The following is a 26,715-nucleotide window of genomic DNA, read 5'->3' on the forward strand; positions in this document are numbered from 1 at the left end:
GTCTAGTAACGTTGATTTGCACAGTGATCAAATTTCATTTTCGTTGCTTAAAAGGAAATTATAGTAGTACTACATACTAACACGTACTACATACTCGTACACAATGCTACAATGGTATAATGCTAGTGTGTACTAACATTTACTTTTTTTTTTTTCTGTTGAAAAATCCCTTGGAAGTATTTTCAGCACTCTTGTGGGGATGCAGATGTTGGTCACCTCGATCACAAGCTTTGGGGGAACAGGGGAACTGCTATTGCTGTGCACTGGGACATGCAAGCACTGCTCAGAGCCAGTGACTGATGTGCAGGCACACATCCTGTTTTGGCCCTGCTGCGGTAGTCCAGTGGTTAGGGCACTCGACTGCTGAGCCCTAGTGTGCCTCAGTGGCCTCATTTCGATGGAAGTGAAATGCCCCTTTAACAAAACCCATGTACTGTGTGACGTCAGTGCAGAAGAACCCTGGCTGGTCAAAATTAGTCCAGAGACTTCCGCTGCAGCATCCCTCATAACCTGAGTCATTTTGGGATGTCAAACCCTCTAAACCAATCCAAATCGAGCTGGCTTGCAAGTAAAGAATAAATGTTTAATATTCATGCTTATTCTGCTTCATAAAATTATTGTAACCAATAGTCAGTAATCTTCTCTAGTCAGAAGACTTCAGGCACTTAGCTTTCGACAATTGTGTATACTTTGTCTTATATTTAGCTCACGCTGAAGTGAATAGACTTTTGTTTTAATCTAGCAACAGGCATGGGCACTGAAAGAGAGCCGTATTGTGTGCCACCTCATAATTTTACAGTGCACTGCTGCATGCATAATTGAGAGGGGCACTAGTAAGGCTGACCATGGTGACGCATAATACGGCAGTACTGTTCCATCTCATTTATGGGACCTGTCCGTGTACTTTCTTTAATGCAGTAGCGTCTTATTCCTCGTTCTCCAAAAAAATACGACATTGTTGACATTGTTGACGCGGTGAGCAAAAAATCGCAAGCATGCCTGTGGTAGTTAACAGGTGGCGGGGCCAGGCACTGATTGGTGAGAGGTTTGTGGGACGTCACGAGACCACATGTCGTGGCAGGAGCTGCTGCCTCAGGTATCTTCTTGGTGATGGGGATTGGACCAACCGGGCCCTTGGATTCCGAGTCTGGCACGCTACTTCTAGGCCATGCAAGGCCATTCATATGGTTTCATTATAGCAGAGCTTTCAGATGGTCTTTCATATAATGTGGTAGCTTATCTAATGCTACTATCATTAAAAGTAAGCGTGGTACTGTTCATCTTCAGCTCATTGGTGCGTGCTGTCAGCTGTCAGAGTTTTGGAGAATAAGACCTAAAAGGGTGGATGCTGTGCTCAGTTTCAAGATGTGTTGCTGTTAATCCGCAGCATGATGGGTCAGCATAGCATGATTCACAATTGATGTTTCTGGAACTAATGAATTAATGTTTGTGGAACTAATGCTTCAGTCTTGGTCACTCCATTAGCTGTCAAACTCTAGCCTCAAAGGCAAAAAGAAATTGTTTTTCTTGTGGAGTCACGCCTAAGCAATGCGTGAGTAAAGTACATGATATGGCTTATTCAAGTTGTGACTGCAGCTAAATTTAAGAAAACAGAATGCTAGTTTTGTCATTTTCGGGTGAACACCAAAAGTCCCTTAAACCAGGAGGAAAGTGGAATACTTGTTTTCAGTGGTATGTCTTTTTTTTTTTCTGCACAGAAAGACTGCACCAGGGGTAGGAAACTCTCAATCACTAGTCTCGGTTTCAGCTACTTCAGCGCTCCTGGCGAATGAAGGAAACTGATGTTTATCAAGGAGTGACTCCCTGTTCACGCATGCGGTGTGATAAGATGTGGTGCGGGCCGAGTTGTGTAAGGCACCGGCATTGGGAAGCACTCCTTTTTCATCAGGGGTGGCTCGAATTGCGCACGATGACGAAGGTTCAATGCTTCAACAGGCTTTCCTCCGGCCACTGTGAAAGGAATTCACTAGCGCCTTAAATGTGGGGCAGTGGGCTTTTGTGGAAGTTTCCTGCCCCTGGCAACGCATCAAATATGGGTATAAAATGGAGCCTCGTCGGTCATGGCTAAGTTTCCGGAGTTCATTTATTGTGTTGAAATACGACATTGAATGTTGTTTAGTAGAAAGGGAAAATTTCAATTAAAAAAGAAAATCTTAAATTTTAATAATTTTCTTCCTTAATCGTTTTCTGCCCTGTTCTCTCAAAAATGAGGCACGAATGGACTTTTCTCTGCTACAGCCTGCTAAGAATTCAATGCCAAAGAATTTTGAGGGGATGTCTACGTGCCAGCAGTAAGGCCTGATGATATTTCATGCACTGAGACTTTTACACAGGAAACATTTTCTAATTTAAGGTACTTTAGGAATTAGCACAGCTGTCTGCTTCAGTAGTGTCATGGCTAAGGGAGTCTGCTGCTGAGCATTGGAGGGCAAGTGAGAATCCCGGCCTGACCGGCCAGGTTTCCGATGGAAGGGGAATGCAAAAAAACAAAACAAAAAAAAAAGAAACTGAGAAACATTTTTTTTTGGTGCATGGTAAAGAGAAAAAAAATAAGGTTGCCCTCTGCCGGTGGATTTCGACATTGTGATAAAAAGATGCTACTCTTTTCAGAATTGGAGCTTTTGTAACTGCACAAGGGCCCAAAAAGGGTGTGTGCACTCTTTAGGACGGTGGATCCCATATACCATAATAACATGAAAAAAATATATATAGGAGAAATTTGTGATTTAATTGGAGTGCATTAGACTTTCACTCTCAAGTAACAATGAGTGAAAATAGTAGAATAGCAGTGTCATCTTGCATTGTATCAACCGAGAGGGAACATTGTGTGTTACCTGTTTAAAACAAAAGGGACTTATCTGTCCTTAACTAAGATTTACTTGTTGCGCATTTATCCAGGTCGCCTCTTATCAAATTTTCTTCATACTGCACATGCACTACAAGCTTTGAATTGCTAGCGTGAGTGATAACCTTTTCGTCTGCACCTGCCTTCGGTCTGGTGGTGTGTGAATTCTGTAATGGAGTGTGTCAGTTTGCACTGCATATGAACATGGTCTAGTGGGGTGTTTGTGCCTTTTTTGGCTGGCAGCTTGCTACGAAGGAGGGTCAGGTGCAAGGCCTAGAGCAGCTCTCAAGTCGGGAGCACTATCAACAGAGTCAGCTGGCTGACCGTGTGCGCCACTACCAGGCTCAGTGCCAACTCACGGAGATACTGCAGCAGGAGCTTGCTCAGGCACAGGTAGGCTGTGTAAGTGTATGCAGTGAATCACTGAAAATTTCAAAAACTCTGTATAACAGTCACCAACCAATTTTTCAGACTCGGCGGGGCCCGCAAAATTGTCCGAATTGTCCGAACGGTCTGAAAAATTTGTTAACGTAAAAAATATATATATATATATATTGAAAAATTGGCTTTAAATACTATGAACTTCTCCACTCCTCGTCTTTTGTTTATATATTGGTAATAGGGAGTTATAGCATAGCGCAATCCGCTACTTCGATTGGCTTTTGCGTGCCACTCGTGTTCACATGCTAGCAGGATCCTATACGGCGGGCGTATCCGACAGTGAGCACGATTGGTCCTGATGCGGCTGGCGTGTGCCTCACTGGGAAGGATGCAACTCGCTCAGGGCGACCTCTACATGTGCAGTGCCCTGCAGAAGACTATCATGCTAAACTATAACCACTATATTGTTCCAATTAGACTATCTCAGTCAGTCATGATTTTGTCATGTTCAGGCCGTGACTGTGACACAGCTGCAGGTCATGCTCATGCCACAAACTTGCGCGCCGCATAAAACAGTAACATTCAGTTTACGCTGGTAATGATAGTGATGAGACCGCAAGGTGGAACTCACGGGAAAAAAAGCGAAACATTAGGCTCCGCGAATGCATTTACCCCCCCTCCCTCCTGTCATTACTCTGTTCCATTGGCGGCGCCGTTGTCGAGGCCACAGTGTACTGTGCTTGCATTTCATTTTCAGTCCATTTTCACGCTCTTTGTTGGCCATCACGATGGAAACGTTAAACAAAAAGCCGAGCTAACCTGTCCGAATGACTCTGCTTAAATCCAAGATGGCGCATTTCACAGCTGGGCAAAACTGGTTTGTTGCAACAAGGATCCCCGTTCGTGTCTATTCCATGCTAGAAAGGCGCACTTTAAGCCAAAAAAAAAGATCTCCACAGTATTGCTAGCGCCAATTTCAGTCCAAGAAATCAAACCTATGGACTCCAGAAAGTCCAAAATATCGGTCATGAAAATTTACACATGCCTGTGGTGTGCATGATGGTTTCTAAATGAAGTCCAAAATATCGCTCAAGTATGAATTATTCGAGACCGAAATATTGCGCAAGTCCGAACTGTTCGAATCCAAAAAAACGGTCCACTACTGTATTTTGTTTTTCCTACCCATTGATCGCATGAAATGCATTTGCTTTTTCAAGAAAACTTGGGGTTGCATTGCTGAATTAAGGAAGGTCTCTGAAGTAATGGCCAGGAAATTTATGTTCAAGCTCATTAGCCATGCTTTGTAGTTGTCTGCACTGCATGGGGCTCCTCACATCAGTAGTATGGCTGTGTGGGAATGAGGAGAGGCTGGCTTGACTGAGACTGCTGTGCACACTTACGTGCCATGTCACAGTGTGTTCCTGTGGGGTCACATGTGATGACCAAGAGTAGAGGGCCACCACAAAGAGGTTACTCAGGCTAGTAGCATTATAAGCTACGTTGGCCAAAGCTGGTTGGATGAGACTTGCCTTGCCATGCTAAGAAGAGCACAAAACTTCATACTTCCTTTGCAATGGTGGAACTGCTGCGCCAATTGTGCCAAACTGCCATACTGAGCCAAATGACAAATCCTGCTGCATGCCACTACAAGGCACACCTGAGCCAAAAGGTCATTGAAAAACTTCGGTGTCGAAAGCGTAGAAAAAAGTCGACGCTTTCATATGTTGACTGCACGCTTATTTAATGGTTGTTGCATAAAGTACACGCATTGAAATATGTAACTTATTAATGGACTAGGCTCTCAAATTTGATTACAGTTATACCGCTTGTTAGGCAAGGCATGCTGGCTACTGCCTGGGCACTAAGAGGTTTTGTTGCTGCTGAAAAAGATTATGTGCGTACAGCTAACAGATAAGCTAAAAAGGGCCCTGTAGAAGGAGTGAACATCAACAGCGTCATTTTGGTTTAATTGCCATCCATTCTATAAACTCGCAATTTACTACGGATTTAAGGAAAATGTCGCTTACGGCAACTTGACTTCCATTAACGCGGGCCTCGCATTACACTTCAGGATGGCAGCTCATTTCAGCAAATAAGTGCAGACAGTAGATGTATATTTGAATACAAAAGTATCTGTTCAGTTTTCAGCTTACTGATGTGCATGATCATGTGCACAGCAAGGCTGGTTGTGAAGCAGCATAGCTTGAAGACCAAAAAAATCTGTCATTGGCATGTGAGATACCGTGATGTTGCGTGCGTATTGGAACATGCGGTGCAAAGATGGAGTTAGATCAATCTTTATAGATTTTCAAAAGCCTGATGTTTGCTTAGAGCCTGTCTTCAGCAGTGGTCCAACCTTTGTACATACTTCAGAACAGTACAACAAGAGGTTTAACATGTTTCATTATGTTTATTGATCTTTTTTCTCTTACTTTTTGTTGTGAAGCTTAATTAGTGGGATATACCTACGATGTGCTTTGAAACAGGTATGCTGTCAGTCAGTGTTTGCAGCTCTCACATGGCCTCACAAGATTTGGGATGGCTGCTAAGTTATGCAGTTCAGCATAGATCAATTTTATATTGTTCAGCTCAAAGCTATTTGTATGTTCTAAATAAGTTGTGTACTTGTTATTTGAAGGAGTGTGAAGGTCATAATGATGAGTAGTTTTTCCTACTTTACACATTCTTTCAGCCACCATATGTGTTGCGATGAGTTTCTTTTGTCTGATGTTTGCCTATTCTTGTGGCTCAAGGGCAGTCAGCCAGGAGCTTCAGACTCCATCTGTGTGCCTTTATAACCAGTTAAGAAGTTTAAGTAAAGACTGAAAATAAAAGTACCGTGAATATATTTACAAAACCTTGCATCTGGGTTCCAGGCAAGAACCAATGCCTTGGTGACGCAGAATTCTGACCTGCGAAAAGCATTAGCGGAGAAGGCGCAGATGGCTGTTGATGTACAGGAAAAGGATTCCAGCAAAGTGCACGGCTTGGTAAGATTGACTTTGTGTTAGTTCCTTTCCCACTCACCTGTGAAGTGGCTTATTAGAGCATTGTTTCCCTGTTGGTTACTTCACTCATGACATTTCTGTTTAAAATAACCACATGTTGCAGCATAAACAGGAGGAATGATTTCATAAGTAGTGTAATTTGAAGGAGTTTAAACGCTGAATAATTTATAGCGTTTTTCTTTAGAATGGCACTTAAGACAGTAAACATTGAAATTTGCCTGCACCCTGCACCCAGTAAAAAATTGGTGTAAGTTTGAGATCATGTAAGGCATGCAAAAATTGCAACATAATAAATGGAAGCCTTTTGTAGTATGGTTGCTTGGAGCAACAAAAATCTCTCCTGCCTAACTCTTGTGATGCCATCTTCCCTGCCTAAGTATGTGAACTTGTAAAGATATCAACAGTGAACAATCAGAATCTAGGCAAACTAGTAAGAGAAATTAACTGGGATTTGCTGAAAGCAATTTGCAGCCCCTAGTATTATTTATGATGCATTTTGTAATCAGATTCATCAATTTCTGGACATGGCCACATATATATCGCGTTACATGCATGTCAGTTGTTGGTAAAGCTGTGAAGATGCTGTCTGGTAATTTGTTTACTTACCGAGCACATAGTGTTGGTTTAGAAAAGAAACACTTAGAAATATCTTCCACCTTGCTCCACATCCTATTTCTGATACAGTAAAATCTCGTTAAAAGAGACACTGTCATAAGAGACACTTGAAAATAGCTTGGTTGTTTTCTATGTTTGCCATGTTAACAACATTGCATACAAGAGACATTGTTACAAGAGACACTCTGTTACTAAGGACAAATTTTGCAGGTCTCTAAAGTAACTTCTTCACCATTTATAAGAAATACAATTACCCCGGTACGCTCATGCAACGCAGCTGACTCGTACCAACTCGTATATGCAGCAGCTTAGATTTCCTTAGCTAAATTCTGTTTCATATATCAGCATTCTTTTCTGTTGCAACATGTCAGGAACCAATAAGGAGGGCCTCCTCTTGACTGGGAAGTCAGTGTCCCTGTTGCTTCAGTCACACAGGAATTTCATGACAGTGGCTGAAACGATAAGAACATTTCGACTTCCCAGTCAAGAGGGGGCACTCGTTCTTGGTTTCTGACATAGCACAACAAAACGGGACACTAATATGGAACAGAATTTAGCTAAATAAATGTAAATTGCTGCACATACGAGTTGGTAACAATGTTTGGTTGCAAGAGACCTTGGTTACAAGAGAAATCTTTTTTGAGTCCCTTGAGTGTCTCTTGTTAACAAGGTTTTACTGTAATGGTGTATTTTCGGCTATCAAATTTTATGTTATATATTACATTTTCGATTTTGTCTAAGCCTGGTGGTGGAATGGAAGTGCTGTTCCACTTTCTCCATTCTGCTCCAAACTGCTTTCCCTGCTCCATCCTGAGCTCCAAAGTGCAATATTGCTCCAAAAAATGTCCCAAACCGGCTGTTTCAATATTTTACTGCAGAATTGTGGTCGAAGATTGTACCTATTACCTACAAAAAATGGGGTGTGGTCAATTTCGATTAAGCGACCGTAAGAAGGGCAGCAAGCCAGTGGAATGTTGAGTTGCGAGTTTGCACTTTGGGGGCTGCATAGTCAAGACGATGGTAGCGCACCTGTGGCAGAGGCATAACTCATCTTGTGCTGGGTCTAATGGCCTAATACACATAAAACTAACGTAAATTAGAGAAGCATTGAGAATAATAAATATTTGTTTTCAAGTAAATTTAAAATGGGGCACAAGTAATTGGAGGGAATTGTGAAAAAAATGCTCTGTGCAGCACGTGACATACCACTTCTTCGCAGTCTCAGAGAAGTGAGGGCAGTGAGTGAAGCAGACACTGCTAACTACTGCGAGTATCTACAAAGAATTATGGAAGTTCTAATGCTTTTACTGCAAAAAAAAAGGACATGTACAAGGCGGAGAACAGCAGTGTGTTTCTGACTGATGTAAACTCCAAACTGATGGCGGCACTATACTCTTGTTTCATACATCAAGTGCAACACTGCCAAAGCTAGAGCTCTTGTTTGAGCTACCCGTATCCGCGATGAAAAATAGTACCTGCTCTTGATGAGAGGAAATAATAGTTGCTTTGTCTTCAAGCTTAATACATCTTACATTTGCCATCAACTTCATAAAAAGCACCTTTTTTAGGAAGAAAGGTTTGGATTCGGTGAATTTGTATGTTTTGTTTGTCGTTTCCGTTTGTGTCACATTTTCACTGCCCCACAACCCTGCCAGCTATGTCATCCGCGCTGTGCAATGCAGCGACCTCGACTGCCTCTTCAGAGCAGATTTTTTTCTATATGATAAGCACGGCGAAGATGTCGAGGCACGTGAAGCAAGTTATTGCAAACGTGTATGCTCGGAATATAGCCCGTTTCCGCAGAAACCACTCGGCCAAAACACGAGCGCTTAGTGATACGCCTCTTTTTTTTTCTTGCGGGCTACTTCCATAGCTTCTGCTGCGTTGCACCTGATGTATAAAACGAAGTATAGAGGGCATCAAAGCAGTAGACTTTACATTTGAACCGATCATGTCAAAAAAGGTGAACACTTTTAATCGAACTTGGTGTTCAGTTATCAAGTGTGCAATCAAACATTTCGGGTTTCTGCTATTCTTCTTCTCAATTATTACTCAGATCAGCTGTGGTACTTTAAACACCTATTCAAATTGTGGTTTCCTGTATGTCAGGAATGGGACTTTGCAATTAATAAAAACATTTAGCCCCAGAAGCATGTTTTATATCATAATTAGAATGCACCAAAACTCTCGTTTTATTCCTCCATGGATTCTCCAAAATGGCATTATATTACTGTTTCTTGAGCTTCTTCGAAAGTTTCGAGCTTGCTTGCATCCCTGGTACCATATTGCACCAATATAATGCGGCCATGTATAGAATGCAAAGGAGCTGCTTGAGTCCATGTGAAAACGTCGACAGTTGGAGTATAAGAGCACAATTATGTAGTGCGCGTCACCCTGGTTGGTCCTGGTGGCCTTCACTATTTTCAGTGGTAAAAACAGCTTGCGAAATGGAGTATAGATGCTGCACTTGTGCAGCAATGTCATTATGCCGTGTTAAGTATGTCACCTTGGTCAAATACTCTTTACTTATGACCTCTTCTTTTTATCAGATATGTTTTAGTGCGTAGTACTACTAGCTGCATTCACTGATTTCACCAATGTCTGTCCGAGGTCGCTCTCTCTCCCTCTATGAACTTGAAGCGCGAAAGAGAAGGTGGCGATGCACATGTTGCTCGGCTTAACCAGTGAGGAGGCGGAGAGGCTGTACAGCTGCAGCCATTGAGAGTGTGGCATGCATCACATTGAGCAGTGTTGTAGTAGTGTTGCTCTGGACTGAGGAGCCTCGTGTCGCTCACGTGCCCTTTACTTCAGCCTCTCTTCCCTCGTGCCAGTAACCCCTTAGTCTTCACAAACAGCAGACTTGCACGCATTGTGCTACCTAGACCTTGGCTCCATCCGCTTGCTGCATCGTGAAGCATCTCGTGCTTACCTCTGCTCCTTAGCCAGCGCTCGCCTTCAAGCGCACTTCTTTGCTCTTTGATTGCCTTCCTTCGCCCCGGGAGCATTCTTTCACTGCTTTAGATGTAGTGGTGCCGAGGAAAGTATAGAAGGATTAAGCAGTAATCGCGCATCTACTTTGGATTTGATTAACTATTCAAATCAGCTGTAAATTTGTTTTTTACTCTGGGGGGCAGAAGCTCGGGATGCAGAGCAATGCATGTGGATCTCGTCCATACACTATCTTTGGAAGGCTGATTGGGACGGCACTTCTTTTTCACTGCTGTACCTCTTTCTTTTTGTTATTTTGTGTTCACTTGTGATCATTGAGGCTCCTGGGGTGCAGTTATATTGCTGCTTGGTCTTTTAATTCACTTCTGTTCGTTTTTGCAAGAAAAACTCTTGTATTGAAGTTCATTAACTGGGTATATAGGTACATAATGGCATGTTGATAAAAAATTCTCTGCTCGTGAGGCCAACTAAGAATGCCTGTGTATTTTGATAGTGCCAAAAGGCACAGAATGATGTTTGGCCCGCTTGTTTCTTTCTTGTAATACATTGTATGTTAACATTTTTATTATTTTTAAGAGCAGTAAGCAGTATCATTATGTAATATTGCTAAAATTATTTTGGTTATTTTTGGCATGGTAAAACAGCTTCTCTTATTTAATGACAAATAAGAACGTGGCATTTACTTTTATTCAGGAAGCATTGTGGAACCTCATTTCTTGATTAAATTGAAAAGATTTTTTTTTTTTTTGGTGCCTGTGATTTTTATAGGAGTGATGCATTTTTCTAAACTATTGTCCTGAGTGTCGAAGAAGCGATGCTGCTGCGTTAACACCAAGAAATGTTTTGCAGTTTATAGCTTCACATTGTGTAGCCTTATGCCTAAACCCAGAAATATGAAGTGCATACATGTGTTGTTCTGTAACAGTTTGACGCCAAAAAATAGTAGCTTTTTTTTATGAGCCAGCTGCTGAATGTTTGCTACAATGTAGAATTTTTCATTTTATTTAGCATTTGCCCAATTTTATTTTCTCAAAATGTTGCTTCAATGAGGCTGCAGTTTTCTTCATATTCATCTTTGATTGTCTTACAGTTTGTACAGGTATATCGTAAAAGCTCAGTAATTCTAAGTTGCAATAGAACTGAGAGTTGAGCTAGTTGGTGCATCATTTTTTAAAAATACACAGCGCAACAAACATAGTACAAGCTGTTCAAAGGAACTACAGTGTTGTACAAACACAGAGAGAAATTAACACGAGAATTAAAAGAGGCCTATCTCATTCACAAGAATTCTGACACATGCGTAAGCACCCCATTTGTTATCATTCATCTTCGAGAAATCTCATATCTTGATGAAACTGGTTAAAGTGAAATGTTGTTTTATCTGCGAACATGTGGACTTGGTTGTCAGAGCATTTTTGTATATATTCGTGTTCTTTCTGTTTCCGTCTACTCACTTGTCCTATGTTTGTTGCGCTGTATTTAAAAAAAATTCCAAGTTGACGAGAGCAGAAAAAACGTTCGTTATCGAATGGCCCCGAAAAGACTGACAAGAACAAAGTACATTACAATAAGTTCTTTTGGACAAAGCCTTGGCAATGGTCACCTGCATTTTAGAAGAGAACAGTGCAATAGTGACTGTTTTTTGCATTTTCATCAGCACTTTATTGCGTGCACACTGTTTAAAGCATCAAAGCACAATTACTAGAAAATCATGAAGGCTTCCCCTGCATTCTTCATGATGCAATGCGTAGTGGCAGTGTTCCCTCAAAGGCAGTCTGCATCGCGTGTGAGGCTTCAGCTCGTGACTCCCTCAATGACACTTGACAAGCATATACTTTCCGTATGGTAGGTGAACCACGTGCATGGAAGCACGGAAAACGCCCAGTGCTGCCAGTGAGCATCCAAAATGCCGCAAAACTGCGATTGGTAGCACTTGCTGCTGCGCGCACTTCAGAGGTGCGCAGTCAGCTTCACAGCATGAGGTTCAGGTTTGGAAACTGTTATTTGGTGATTGCTCACTGTGTCAATTATACCTGGATGATGCCTAACCAGTGCAAGACCTGCAGTGCCTGTCTGACGCTATAGACTTGCATGGGCGTTGGCTGGGACCGTGCCAACAGTTAGACTTATCTGTATCTCCGAATTGACTGGGGTTGATTTAACATGCTTTTGGTTGCAACTCTTGTAGGCCGTGAGGAACAGAGAGCAGGCAGCTGCTGCAACGGCTGCCATTCTCCTACCCTTTGGCCGCCGCACCGGTCATAGCGCTGTTTTGGCTGTACCCATTCATTCATGATTTTACTTGGTTTGTCTTCTTTTCCTGTTTAGGAGGCGCGCAGACTCATAACTATGCCACCCTATTGCAGGGGCATTTCTTTGGCTACGTGCCGGGCAGCAGGTCACCCAGACAAGGCGACACATAGTTTGAATTACCCATGGTGTAGCTGGCTTGTGTTTGCAAGAACGGGCTTTTTTATACATAGGCTTCCATGGACCAAGTAGTGCGTTTGAATTATCCGAAAATTCACTTTAATGAAGTTTAACTAACAAGCTTTCATTGCAGCCTGTTTTCACTGCATTAAACTTGAAATTGCCAACTTCTAGAGGTGTTTGGTTTAATTCGCCAGAGTTTGAGAACTTCACTGTCTTGTTGTGCTCTACATATTGAAATAATTGCACTAGATGCAATTATAAGTAAAAAAATATGTAAAAAAAAAGTATTGCCTGTGCAGAGTCATGTTTGAGTGCAATGTTATTACTAAGTACTGATGTAAGAGCCTCTAAAAATGAAAAGCTTTCGAACAGTGCTGATTTTAATTGCTTGAAATTAGATGAATATACCTGAAAGATGTTTGGCTCAAGGGTGTTGTTTGACCACAGTAAAATCTTTCCTTTGTTTTTCAGGTAGCATCATTGTCAGCTTCTGTACAGCAGCTGGAACTGGAACGAGACCAGTTAGTTCATCAGCTGGATGAGCAACGGACGCAAAGGGAGTCTCTTCAGGATCAGTTACTGGAGTTTAAAAAGACTGAAGGTCAGGAGGTCGTTTGTACTTTTTTTTTTTTATGACAGGCTGCATTTGTTGTAGAAACACCAAAGAGTTGGTGTTTCTACAACAAAGAAACACCATGTGGTTGGTTTTATTATTGCAAACAGGTCAGAGAGGACAAAAGTTGTGAATGAGCACGATTTGATACGAGTAGATACTTGAGCGTGACATAAAAGTTCAGTGCAAAAAAAACCACAAACAATGGCGAACAAAGACACATACCACCTTCAAGCTCATTCACTCCTAAAACATGTTCATTTTCCTATTAATGACTATAATAATGTGAATTTAAGCATTTATTCCCACTTCGATGTATTGCTTGGAATAACTGTAGTCTTGAACTTGTGCTAGTGAAATTTTGGGGCTGACTATCTCAGAACCTTCTCAGCTCCTGCCTGAAGTCACCAGGTTTTTTTGATATACTTCAGGTATTTGGGGGGAAGGAAAAATGTTCCACCAGCATGACATGTCATATAGACTCCCTCTAAGATGAATTCCAAAGGACCATGAAAATTGTTCGTCCCAGAGGTGCTTCTAAGGGTGGTGTGTGAGCATGCTGAGTTTGGAAAATACTACCTCTTAAATGAGAATAAATTAATGAAATGGCCTTGCAGGAAAAAAAATATATAACTGCAATTTGCGCATTTGTCGCATTATTGATGGTACTCTACTCTTTGCACCAGCAAGGCCTCATACACTCTCGACTGTTTCCTTTTGTGTTTGCAGTAAAAAGCGGGTGGGTGCCGCAAAAGCAGACAGTTTGCTCAACTTTCTGAGAAATCCTTCGGTGTCCTCATAATGTTAATAAAAAGATGCACTAAAGTATCCAGGCAAACATCAACTGCATCTTGACTGAGTAATGTAAATTTAGGGGTGACTAGCATGTGACCTGGCTTTTTTTTTTTTTTTTTTTTCGGCATGCATTTCGTTCACAGCTCCCAATGGTAGTATCAACTGCGCTGAGCTGACTTTTTTTTTTTTGCCATCTGGTTTCAGTTTTCTGGCTGGCTGTGCGCAGTGGAGGCCTGTGCAGAAAACGCATGATTGTCTTTCTTTCTTTATGCTTTGCTTCCTTCCTACCTCCTGAGATCACATGGAGTAGCACGGCTGGTCCTTGAGTAGGTGCGTGCTAAAGCCAGAACAATGAAGCAGCGTTTGCCTGGTGTTGGTTGGTGTCTCATTTATACCATTGCCACTCTGAGCTGGCAAGAGAGGGCAAAACAGACACATGCGCGCATATGAACTGGTGTCTCGAGAAGCAAGTGTGCTGGGACACTGGGAGGCCAGAGGATTATCTCGTGCCCATTGCTAATCTCTCTATTAATTCATTTCGCCCATTCATTTTGCCCATGAGAATGCTGAGGGTTTTTTGTAGACAGCCTGTCTGATAATGAAAACAATATAAAGCAGTCAGGTGTCTCAAGAATAAGACGTGTTAAATCCGTGTGGCAGTTTATATGCTGCATATTGTCTGTAACAGAAAAAAAAAAAAAACTGCAGGCAGTTACTGTTTTTAGCAGAGACTTGTGCATGTGTCATTCTTTTTTATTGCATTCATAAGTTATTGAAGCAAAGAAAGAAGAGAGTGGCTAAAAATTGAGTTGAGCTTTCTGTGTGGTCTTTTGGCAGCAAGCAGATCAAGGTGCAGTCCAGGCATTGCTAGAGTTGTTTTCGGCTCTCGAGATGGATTAAGGGTGGACACCGCCTTATGTGACCTATTGGCATATATTACAGAGGACTTGTTGTCACATGAGCAAGAAGAGGTGACACGCGAGGGCTATGCCAAATTGAAGCGAGCCATGCAGCAGCTGGAAGAGCGCTTCAAGGCCACCATGGAGCAAATAGCTAACCTCTCGGATCAAAAGCAGCAACTGGAGCACTTGGTCACCCAGCTGCAAGGAGAAACAGACACCATTGGTGAGCAAAAGTGCTTTTCTTTTTGTTCCATGAGTTACTGCAGTGATACTGCTTTGTAATATTGTCAGTGAAAATGTTTACTTAGTTACTGGAAGCAGTAACAAAGTCTATTTCACTTCAACGTTTAGCAGTCAAACTTTATGGGGTCGATCTTAAATCAGGCTCTTACGCAAAGTCCACCTTGGCAGTCCTCGCACCATGCTCATGTTTCTTTGTGTGGTTTCTTTGCTGTGTCCTTCAAATGGGCACGTGTACACACAACACACCTCTTCGTGCCTTTTTGGCGTTGGTGGAATTTTTCTGCTGTCGGAACTGCTCCAAGAAGCACCTCTTTTTCTCGGAACATCGCAGCTACTGGCATTCTTCATGTGTAGTAATGGCTGTTGTCAGGCTTAAAACACTCGCAGTAGGAACAAAATGTGGTTATTTGTAATAACTACTGCCCTCTAGGGGTGAAAATTGTAAGCAGCGCAATTGAAGACTGTAACTTGCCTTTGGCGATGGAAGCAGTGCAACATCAGGCTGTACGAGTGTGACTCGTCGTTAACGATATTAGTACAAACTTCCATGATGGGTACAGCTCGGGGTTGGTGGTTAAAGGGTTAAGCTTATAATCTGGCCTGATGCTTAGCTTTTATTTAGGTAACCAGAAAAGCTTTAATACAGTGGACTACTTTCTGCCACAGTGGAATTGTTTGTGGCGGGTACTGCAGACTTGAATTGTCGCCGACAACAGCACATTGTCTTTCTTCGATGCTTTGCCTCTGTGCACCTAGGCAATGCAGAGAAACATTCACAGTGGGTGAGTGCCACTGCTTTTCAACCGTTCAAATCGTGTGTCCCCGCATTCGGTAAATTCTGTTACCACATATGCACTCGATCGCTGAACGTATTATATGACTGCAATTTGTCGAAATTGTGAATCAATATTAATGTGATAGCCGGGAAATTGTGTTATCCGGGAATTTATCAACCAGGAGAAAAATAGTGCAGCTATGTAGGACATTTTTATTGCTCACGATTTTCAGCATATGGACTGGGAACATATCAATGAACTTCTACTGTAGTTGCGAGCAAGGTCACCGGTACCTATTACGAAGAAGTGACTGTAAAGAAATAACAGTAGAACCTCCTCGCCTCTGTTATGGCAGGGTGCATTTTGGGCTGTCAGAACCTACAGCAGTAATTCTTTTACCATAGGAGCTCATCAGTCTCAAGGAAATTCAGGTTGAGTACTGTTACCATGGCAAACATATGTGTTTATTCATGGTTCTTGTTTATTACAGTCGCCGACAATTTTGTCAGACTCTGTGGGACCCGGGAAATGGTCTGAATAATCGAATAGTCCGAAAAATTCATAAACTTGAAAACAAAAAAGAAAAACCAGTTTTCTGCGAAAAGTGACCTTTACAAGTCACAAAATTTGCTGCTCCCCATGTTTCGTTTATATGTCGATAATAGAGAGTTCTAGCTTAGCGCAATCTGCTATTGTGATCAGCTTCCGCACGCCACCCATGTGCACGCACTACCATAATCCGATGCAGCAGGTGCAGCCGCCAGCACAGCATGTGTGCATGCCGCCGGGAAGCATGCAACTTGCTCAAGGTGGTGATTGCATAGTGGTGCCACACAGAAGCGCTCGTGCTAAGTAACCTTTAACCACTATAACCCTCCAATTAGAATATCTCGGCCAGTCACGCTTTCATCATGTCCATGCCATTTCACGACATACTGTGAAGCTGCTGCAGGGCATGCTATGAATGAATGCACATGCCACGCGAAGCAATAACAATGGTAGGGAAGACCGCGAGATGGAATGCACGGGAAGAAAGCAAGCAGAACAAAGCCCCCCCCCCCGTTTTTCTCCACGGGTGGTGGCTGTGGCAGCGTTGGAGTGAGCTGCGGTGGATGTCCGTTGCTCACGTTCCATTTCGAGTCCGATTGCGCGCTCTCTGTAGGCTACTGCAATTGCAAGATCGAGAGTCTTTTATTCCAGTGTCTCAAATAGCAACAGTGAACAGAGAGCCAAGCTAGTGCTTCTGAATGACTCTGCTTTGCCTAGCTTTCACAGCAGTGCAAAACTGGCTGTTTGCGACAATGACGCCTGCTCGCTTCTATGCCATGCCAAAAAAAACGAGCCTTCGGCCAAAAAAACGACCTCCACAGTATTGCTGGCTCCAAATTTGGTCCGAAAAATCACTTTTTGAGACCAAGGGTTCTAAATATCGGCCATGAAAATGTACGCATTCCTATGAGGTGCATGATGGTTCCTGAATGAAATCCGAAATATCGCGTAAGTCCGAATTATTGGAATCCAAAAAATCGGTCTGCTACGTATTACTGTTGTTGTTAGGCATGTACTGATTTATTTGCCAGTGCAAAGTATTTCGCTATGCTGAAATCGAGTTAAAGTTGGCACTACAGCAAAACTAAGCGGAAAAGCAGTCAGGGCCCCCCAGTATGAAAATTTGCCTGTCTGTAGTGCATTTTCTAATGTTGACATTAGGTGTTTGACTCAAGGCATAGATATTTAACATCCCTTTTATTATTGGTGCATGTGGGCTGAAAATAGGCAAATAGTATTATCTCTATTGATCAGAAAAAGAAAACTAAACATTCAGTGACTGTGCTGTTGGTAAGCCAACATTGTTTCATTGTGCTCACAGTTGTTTTGTGCTTTTTCTTCTTCCTGGTTCTATTGTAGCGGACTACATTGCTTTATACCAGGTACAGCGAGGTATCATGAGAAAAAGGGCTGCTGAGAAGGATGACTACATTTCACAGCTGGCTAAGGACCGAGAAGATCTCAAGGTTCTTATGCATTGTTTTATATCAGTCACCAATGATGTCTCATATACCTCATGCCATGCATTTTGTTTTACAAGCACCTCTAATTCCTTCAGCAGTTGTCATTATAGAGTTGTAGTTCACCTGAGAACGTTCTGTTTGGCACTATGGCTTTTGCATGCAGCTATTTTCACGCTGTCTTAATTTTTTTGTGTCATAGAAGCAAGCATAGAATATCAGTTGGATTTGGTCAGCTGTTCATCGTAGTTGAGAAGGCTGAACCACATACTTGATTAGCCAACTAGCAAGGGCCAAGGGTCAAGTATTGGAGCTAGGTGAAGTCACCAGTCTTAAGTATATCCCCTTCAGGCGGCAATTAAATTTTCTGAAAGGAAAAATTTTTTTCTGCACCATGCATGATCAGTAGGCCAGGCAGAATTCAAATACTATAAAAGATTATGCAGAAATGTTTATATTTTATTCATATTCACATATGTGGGCATGGCACCTCAAAGCTGCTACATGAATGAAAACATTGCAACATTTTCTGCATTTTCTAACTACAGTAGAATCTCGATGATACGATTACGGCTGGTACGAATTTTGGGATGATACGAATTTTAAGAATGCTTTGAACGGACTACATTGTATAGAATACGTTAAGATTCGGGGTGATACGAAGAGTTTCGGAACCCGCCGCGGTTGATACGAACGGGCAAACCAGTCGCGCATGCAAGCGGGCCGGCGCGGCTGGCCTCGAGGGGCTAACTCCCCCCCCCCCCCCCCCCCGCCCGCCGCGAATGATACGAACGAACGTTGTACAAACGCACAAAGCCACCGAGCAGCTCAGCGCAAGAGCTCACAGGGGGAGAGGGTACCCACCGCGGCTGCTGCCTCTCCTCTCCAACGCCCCTCACCCCACTAGCCACCCTACCCCCACCTCCCTTTCGTAGCAAACCGACGAGCACTAGACAAGGATGGCCAAGGCGAGGCACGTGCCCAGTCGTGTACATCACTCATTCGCTGGCAGCTCATTGGTCTATCGAAAAGTTGTCTCGCCGGCTGTTCCCAGGAGGCCTGTGACGCTGGCTGCCGCTGTAGTAGTTCTCCGGTTCTCCGTTCGCCGTTTCTTTCTGTCATTCGCTGTGACGTGAACTGTCCAAACGTTAGAAAGACGCAAGCGTTCGCTGCTGCCGAAATGTCACGGAAGCGTACAGCCCTTTCTTTTAAGGAAAAGCTTGAAGTGCTAAAGAGGATCGACGAAAACACTAAGAAGAAGCGTGTCGACTTAGCAAAAGAACTAGGGTTGGCACCGTCGACGCTCTGCATCATTGTTGAGCAGCGAGATGTCATCTTGAAGAATGTGCAGCACTTCGGTGCGAACGTGAAGCAGGCTAAAACAGCGACCCATGTCAAGCTGGAAGAGGTTCTGCTGACTTGGTTCCGCGAAGTGACAGCGGCCGACGTCAACGTAGACAGCAAGGTGCTATGTGAAAAAGCCGACACCGTCGCGCTTTCGCTTGGAATTGAAAATTTCCAAGCATCTGGAGGATGGCTGCACCGGTTTAAGGAGCAGCACGGACTTGTCTACCGGGTCGTCTCAGGTGAAGGCAAGAAAGTGGACCAGTCAGCTGTAGATGAGTGGCTGAACACGCCGCCGGCGCTGATTTCGAAGTATGCACCACGCGAAATATTTAATGCCGACGAGGCGGGCCTCTTTTTCAACCTTCAACCGGAAAGAAGTTTGTGCGTAAAAGGCCAGGCATGCCAGGGCGGCCAGAAAAGCAAGGAGAGAGTAACAGTACTCTTTTGCTGCAACTCTGATGGATCCGAGAAACTCCAGCTTACCGTCATCGGTAAGTCAAAGAAACTGAGGTGTTTCCGATCGGCGGAGCGTTTGCCTGTCTTTTAGAAAAGTAACCAAAAGGCGTGGATGACTGGAGGTTTTTTCCGCGAGTTCTTGACAAGCCTTGATCGGAAAATGGCGTCAAGAAACCGGAAAATTTTGCTTTTTGTGGACCAGTGCTCTGCCCACCCAAAGGAAATGACATTCAATAACGTGAAAGTCAGGTTCCTGCCGGCGAACACTACCAGCCATCTTCAGCCACTGGACGCTGGGATAATTAGAAATGTGAAACATCATTTCAAAGGACTTCTAGTGAGGCGTCTGCTGGCAAAAATTGACCGTAAAGAAGCAAACTTGCGGATCGGTCTCTTAGATGCTTTGCACTTTCTAGCCATGTCGTGGGATAGTGTAACTTCAGACACAATCTTGAACTGTTTTAGAAAGTGCGGATTTGCCATCGGACTTGCTGCGGCTTCGGCAGGAGATTGTCAAGAGCCAGATGAAGACCTCACGATTGGTGGCTGGGACAATCTGGAAACTGAAGCTTCGGCTCGCGACTTCGTTACCGCGGACGACAACGTCGCGACCTGTGGGCTGAGGTCTATTGAAGACTTGGTCTACGAAGCAAATGATTGCGAAAATGAGCCTGACAGTGATGGTGACGCTGACGACGAGTCTGATCAGCCACCATCAACGGCAGATACTCTTCACGCTTTGGACGTTCTGCGCCGCACCGTAAGTGCCGGCAGTGTGAGTGACGAAACGGCGGCATGGTTTTATCCCTTTCAGGCGGAGCTTGTCCGCGACATCAACAGCAAAAAAGTGCAGACAAGCATTACGGACATTTTCGGCCGCAATTAGTTCGCCATAATAAAGTTTGGTTCATTTTCATTTCATTCCCATGTGGAAGTTGACTTGTTTTGGATCATACGAATTCGGGATGATACGAATATTTTGCGTGCTCCCTTGGAATTCGTATCATCGAGATTCTACTGTAATCATTAAGCGTGAATAAATGTTTTCCTCTGAGAATACCTTGATGCCTTCAAGATTGGGACAGCTGCACGCAATCAACTTATTACGTACTGCTCTTGCACAAAATAAGTAAGTGCTGCGGACAGAATGTGCCACTTTAACAATTTCGGCAGTAAGATGCCGTGTCCACATTTGTGGACGCAAAACTCTGAAAGTCCGCTGAAGCACTTTTTCTATGTCTAAGATAATGAAATCTGGCGTGCAACATCTACAGTCTTATTGACACATTCATTACAATAAATAGTATTATTAGGCATCGATTTAGAAAGATGCATGCAAAAATAAGAGCTACTGATTCGTCCCACCGTAAAAATTTGCAACATCTATCTTTACTTGCTGTTTACAAACACGTTTCGCAGTAGCAACACGAGATCGCGCCACATACTCGACAGGGCGGGTCCAAATGTTACGGGTGTCAAATTCAAAGGTGGAAATTCGCACTCCGTGCAAAGATATAATGAAATTTGGGTCCCGTCCACATATGTGGACGCAGTGCCTGAAAGAGATATGTCCACTGCAGGACAAACACCTATCCCACTTGCTTTTGGTTGGCCTTGTTCTACACCCGCTGTGGCAACCTTACCAGTGCAACCTTTTTTTGCTTTCCTTGGATGCCACTCTGTTACCTGAAGGGACCATCAGATATCTTCCATTCACATTACATGTTCTGACCTGCAGCAGTAGTGCAATGGTTAGGTTGCTCGACAGCTGTGGACAAGGACTCGGGATTGAATACCGGCTGCGGCGACCGCTTTTCGATGCAGGCGAAAAGCTAGACGCCCGTGTGCTGTGCGATGTCAGTGCACGTTAAAGAACCCTGGGTGGTCGAAATTTGCGGAGCCCTCCACTATGGTGTCGCTCGTAGCCTCAGTCGCTTTGGGACATTAAGCTCCACAAACCAAACCAAGCATTAATTGTTTTGCCTTAGGCATCCTGCACCCGCCAGGCACCTGCATGTTGCCTTGCAATTAGTAAGTAGCTGAAATTTAGGGATATTATGGCAAAGCTCTGCTGGTTCCCAAGCTGTGTGGAAATGGTTAGTGCGTGTGCTGAAGGCGCCCATAATGTCAAAAGCATAAAAAGTGAATGTACCACATAAAGCTTGCATGCAGTTTATTTGAGGTAAACAAAGTGCTGAATGGCAAGCTTTGAGGAGCAGCTTACTAAGCATCAAACTGTACCTAATTAAACTGATGATTGAGGATTGGAAGCCATGTACTAACCGTCCAGAACACTTTATTGAAGTAATTTTGTGTCAGCTTTGTATTGGACAGGCATGTCTCATGCCCAACTTCCTACTTATGAAATAAGACAAACCTGTATATTTGGCATATGGCGATGAGCTGACAATCAGGTACATCCTACTGCCTTACACAAAACTAGAAACATCAAGAAAAGTTGAGGAGCTCTTAAAGCAAACAGATTCCACAGGGTGTCTAGTCACTAGGAAAGCCGGGAATTGTCGGGGAAATTTTATGCACCAGGAAAATCAGTGAAATGTCAGGACAACCATCAAAAATTTCCCCGAGTCAGGGAAAATGGCACGATATATTCTGCAGTGTATTTTCATTTTACGCTGGCGCACAGCAAGTATGTTATTCATGCAGATTTTTTTTTTTTTTTTTGTTTGTTTTGTGCTGGGGGGGGGGGGTTCACCAACACGGGGCCACCATAGCGACCGCGCCGCAAGGAAAGGTGCAATATATTACTTTGACGCCAGCGCATGGCCGAGCTGCCACAGTAGAAGAAGAACCAATACTCACCTGGGGTGGGCACTCAGTAAAATATGCGGAAGCCCTGCATGAGAGTAGTACATGACAAAAAGCCGTAATAAACCGCACCGGCAGCGGCCAGCGAGAAAACGATTGGCGAGCTGTGCTGCCAAGCACGCACGCCTAGCCATATTGGATTGGATTGGCTCAACTATTTGCGGGGTGGAGGGCTTGCCTGCTCTGAGGCTGGCATCAGTGTCTTTTAATTTTCAGTAAACTTTTGGCGTTCTTAATGGCAATTAGCACTAATGACAGCCTTTTCAGTATTGTAAATTGCAGAATATGATTAATAATAGCTTCAGCAGCTACATTTTTTAGCCTCTTCACTCGTCCGGAAATTTGACTTGAAATAATCAGGGAAAACGTGGAAAAATCAGGGATTTTGAAAATAGTAGTTTGCTAGGCACCCTGTTCCATTCTACTCTAGCTTGCTGCCTCGTGAAAATGTCTTCATTGAATTTTCATGTGCTTGTGCATTTTTGTATGATGCAAACTCACTAAACAAACTCTGGCTTTTTTTAAAATATTCTTTTGATGTTTACAAGAACAGGCTATGTTTGCCATATGATAGCCTTAGTTGCTTATGTGCCATGAAATCCAACAAACTCAAACCCAGTAGTAACTATAAACTGCTATGTATGTGAATGTATGAAGCGCATGGTTTAAACTCAAATCCAGTTCTGCTTCAGTGTCAATGGCTTTGTGATCGACATCTATGAATGGAGGAGGAGGAAGATGAGGAGGAAAGGCAGGGAGGTTAACCGGTAAAGAAACTGGTTTGCTACCCTGCGCTGGGGGAGAGGGGTAGGTGGGTATAAAAATTGTGGGTGAGAGAGGGATGGGTGATGACAGTACAGTCGCATCACAGACGAGTCACATCACATAACGTCACAGTCATATCACGTAACATAAAAAAATCATAGCCTTTCGATCAGTCCTGTGCTTTTCATAAAGCGGAGCAGTGCCTGGGAGGCCTTCACCGCAGACGATCACCGGGCCAGGGACCTAGGATCTTAATTTCAGTTAGTGGGTGTCCATCTAGACGCTCCAGCGCACGGCATAGGTACTGTCTCTCCTCGCTGTATATGGGGCACTCACAAAGAATGTGGCCTATAGTCTCGTCGCACCCGCAGCTTGTGCATGTATGGCTATTTTCCATACCTATCACAAAAGAATAAGCGTTTGTAAATGCTACACCAACCCATAGGCGGCACAGCAAAGTTTTTTCACATCGGGGTAGGCCAGGTGGAAGCCGGAGCTTCAGGTCAGGGTCTAGGAATTTGAAGCGGCAGTTCGCAAACTGGTCAGAATTCCACAAGGAGAGCGTGTGTTCCCGCGCAAGTGCGCGAAGCCTGCCCGCTGCGTCTGCCCTGGAAAATGGAATCAACACACAGTCGTCGTCTTGGTGGGCTGTTCGTGCAACCTCGTCGGCCCGGAGATTGTCCGCTATGCCGCTGTGTCCTGGAAGCCATTGGTAGATGATGTCATGTCCTCCATTTATGGCATAGTGATGAATTTGTCGTATTTCCGTGGCGAGTTGCTCATGGGCTCCACGGCGAAAAGCCACTTTTAAGGCTTGCAGAGCTGCTTTTGATTCTGTGAAAATAGACCATCGTTGAGGGCTTTGCTGACTGATATGCCTAATAGCGACACGTAGAGCGGTTAGTTCTGCGGCTGTTGAGAAAGTACGGTGAATTGTCCTAACTTTTATTTCTGTAGTAATTGTGGGTATGACCATGGAGCCTGAAGAACTCACGGCATTCACTGAACCGTCGGTGTAGGTGTGCATACGATTTGCATGGTACTCATGGAAGTATTCAAGAGTGATTTCTTTTAGTTCTGTCGGCGATAGCTCGACCTTCTTCCTGATGCCGGGTATTGAAAGAAGCACGTGTGGTTGATGCAGGCTCCATAGTGGAGAGGACGGTCTAGATGCGGGTGTAAACTGGGATGGCAGAATAGCGCGATGCGCATCAACAGTCTCTGTAAACGATGTATGCGGCCTGGTAATAGGAACACTGGCCAAATGATGACAGGGAAGCCGGGTGATGTGTCGGAAATGTGCCCTCAGGGCGTCAACTGCTATGTAGGTAGATATGGGATGCTCCTGAGCAATCAAAATGGTAGCAGCCGTAGAGGCACATTTTGACAATTCCAGGCAGGTTCGCAGAGCTTGAGCTTGAACACTCTTTAGAATTCTTAAGTTGGTTTTCCTGACATTTCCAAGTGCAGGTAAGCTGTACCGAAGGAATCCCATCTATGAATGCAGTTAAATAAAAGTGATCAGCACAAGTTTGCGGGAAGTGCAGTTGTGTTGGATTGCTTTTACAGGACAGTAGTGTTGGGCAAGGGAGCCCTATGCTGGAAACGATGAAACTGCTACGTGAGAAAGAAGGATGAGACCTGATATGGGTCATGAACACAGGTGGCACAGGCTGCTGTTGGCCCTCTCCTGGCTGCCCTGTGGCTACTGAGAAATTTGTAGTAACCATCGTTTTTTTTTCAATTTACTCATAGTGAGAAAGCTAAATGAGAAATGGGTGTTACAATGATGAAACATCTGTGCCATTTGCATCAAACTGAGCCAAATAGAAATTCCTGCTACAAGCTACTACAAGATTGCATTTTTGTTCATTTTTGCACCATATCTGTGCCAAAAGATCATTGTGGCCAGAGCGAAACTGAGGCCGGCACTTTTTATCATTGGCTGTGTGCTGCTTTCAGGACTGTGACACAAAAAACAGGGGTATAGAAATACTTAAAATTTCGAATAGTTTGGGAACAGAATCTGCTGTTCGATTAGAGTGTTATCATACGTCTGTGCTCCAAGTCCTGAACAAATATGGTACAATCGCGGGCATTCCTGCTCACCAGGACTCGCTGTCAAAACTGTGGTGTTTCTAAATAGCGCATTCTACACTCTAGCTTGACGTGCATGACCACCAGCTCACAGCAAAAGTGCTAATAATAAGCCCTGCATAAAAGAAATTGGATGATGGCAATTGTGAGAGCCACTGTGGTTTCTTTCTGGTGGATCGGAAAACAAGTGCAGTGCCCAGCAGTGCTTCATTGTGCCGTACCATGATGCAGTACTGCTGCCAAAATCACTCCACTATTTATCATTCAAATGCAACATTTATGAATTTATTGCAGGGCTGAGTACAGCAAAGCTGATATGTGAGCACTAAACTCTCCAAGTCACTGTCAATGCCAGCGCTGCTGCTACCATATGTGTACGGAATGACACTGCTCACATTTATTTTTCACCATGAAGGTTTTAAGAGTGCTGTAAAGATGAAACTTGATTGTAAGGGTTGATGATTTTGTTTCACTGCAATCACTGTAAAAATTTCAACTTGCTATAGATACAACTCCTTTTTTTATGTGCCCCAAAGGCAACATTTTTCTTTGAAACAATTCTTTCTGCTGAAAAAAGTGTGAACTTCTACAAGAGACCTTTTGTCAGTTCCACACCTGCTGTTAGTAAAGCAATACCGTAAAAGCTAGTTAATGTATACTTCATGGGACCACGAAAAAAGTTAGTATAGTCCGAAGTTCAAATTATTAAATGGCCTCGAAAAAACTGACAAGAACCATTTGCATTACGGTAAATTGATCATGTTTACTGGGGTACTGAACCCACTCCATCCCACCTTGCACTTTTGCTGCTGAGAATTTGAAAAAAGAAAAAGTGTTAGTGGTTAGCATGTCCCTCCATTGCGCTCCATCTGTCACAGTCCAGAGCATTTCTTGGCAGTGTGCCAAGATGGCTTCGCACTGATAACATCACGGTGTTCTTCTTTTGACATTAGCTCTAGCGGGGAGATTGGGAGGGCTGGCAGAGTGCCAGGCCAGCGGCCTTAACAAGAGTGTTGGCTTGATGAGTTCGTCCGCTTCGGCAAGGCTGGCTTTCAGTAGGTTCGCTATATGATGCCGCGATTGGGGCGTGCGCCGCTCACTGTCGCGCTGACAGAAATACTTATCTGTATTTCCTAGTTAATAGGGGTGGAATTAATGGCCAGTTGTCTCGGAGATCACGCGCTGATCATGGCGGTGGTTTGGCCTTACCCATTCTTCCATGTTTTGGCCTGGTTTTAATTTCTCTCCACAATTTGGAAGCGCACAGCTTCATAACTGTACTGCCCTATCGCGGAGGCATTTCTTTGTCCGTGTGCTGGGTGCCAGGGCGCAACTGGACGCAGCTCCGCGTTGTTCCGATTATCCATAGTGGAACCGATTCGCATTCGAATTAATGTGCTTTTTTGTACACAGTTCAGTTCAGTCGTTCAGTCGTGTCCGACTCTTCGTGACCCTATGGACCATGTCACGCCACGCTTTCCGGTCTCTCACTATCTTCCTAACATCACATAACTTCATCTGCAGTGCCTCGAGGATGCCATCTAACCATCGCGTTCGCTGCCTACCCCTTCTCCGGCGACCCTCAACTTTTCCCAACATCAAATCTTTCTTCAGCGACTCCTTTCTTCTCA

The 26,715-nt window shown here is 43.8% G+C and overlaps 1 protein-coding gene across 4 annotated transcripts in view; it reads left to right on the top strand.

Moving 5' to 3' along the window:
- The window catches only part of LOC146201855 (golgin subfamily A member 2-like), an 87,564-nt gene that overhangs the window by 48,797 nt on the left and 12,052 nt on the right, over nucleotides 1-26,715 (top strand). For 2 of the 4 annotated variants that reach the window (XM_084587812.1, XM_084587813.1), the window contains exons 16-20: nucleotides 3,110-3,268; nucleotides 6,124-6,237; nucleotides 12,724-12,853; nucleotides 14,603-14,785; nucleotides 17,490-17,596. In XM_084587812.1, the coding sequence (XP_084443938.1) occupies nucleotides 3,110-3,268; nucleotides 6,124-6,237; nucleotides 12,724-12,853; nucleotides 14,603-14,785; nucleotides 17,490-17,596 (693 nt within the window). The remainder of the gene's footprint in view (nucleotides 1-3,109; nucleotides 3,269-6,123; nucleotides 6,238-12,723; nucleotides 12,854-14,602; nucleotides 14,786-17,489; nucleotides 17,597-26,715) is intronic. The other 2 variants (XM_084587814.1, XM_084587815.1) reach the window with 1 other exon arrangement.

This window comes from Amblyomma maculatum, chromosome 1 (genome assembly GCF_055883805.1).
Source record: "Amblyomma maculatum isolate TAMU_Amacu chromosome 1, ASM5588380v1, whole genome shotgun sequence".
In the NCBI taxonomy this organism is placed as follows: domain Eukaryota; kingdom Metazoa; phylum Arthropoda; class Arachnida; order Ixodida; family Ixodidae; genus Amblyomma; species Amblyomma maculatum.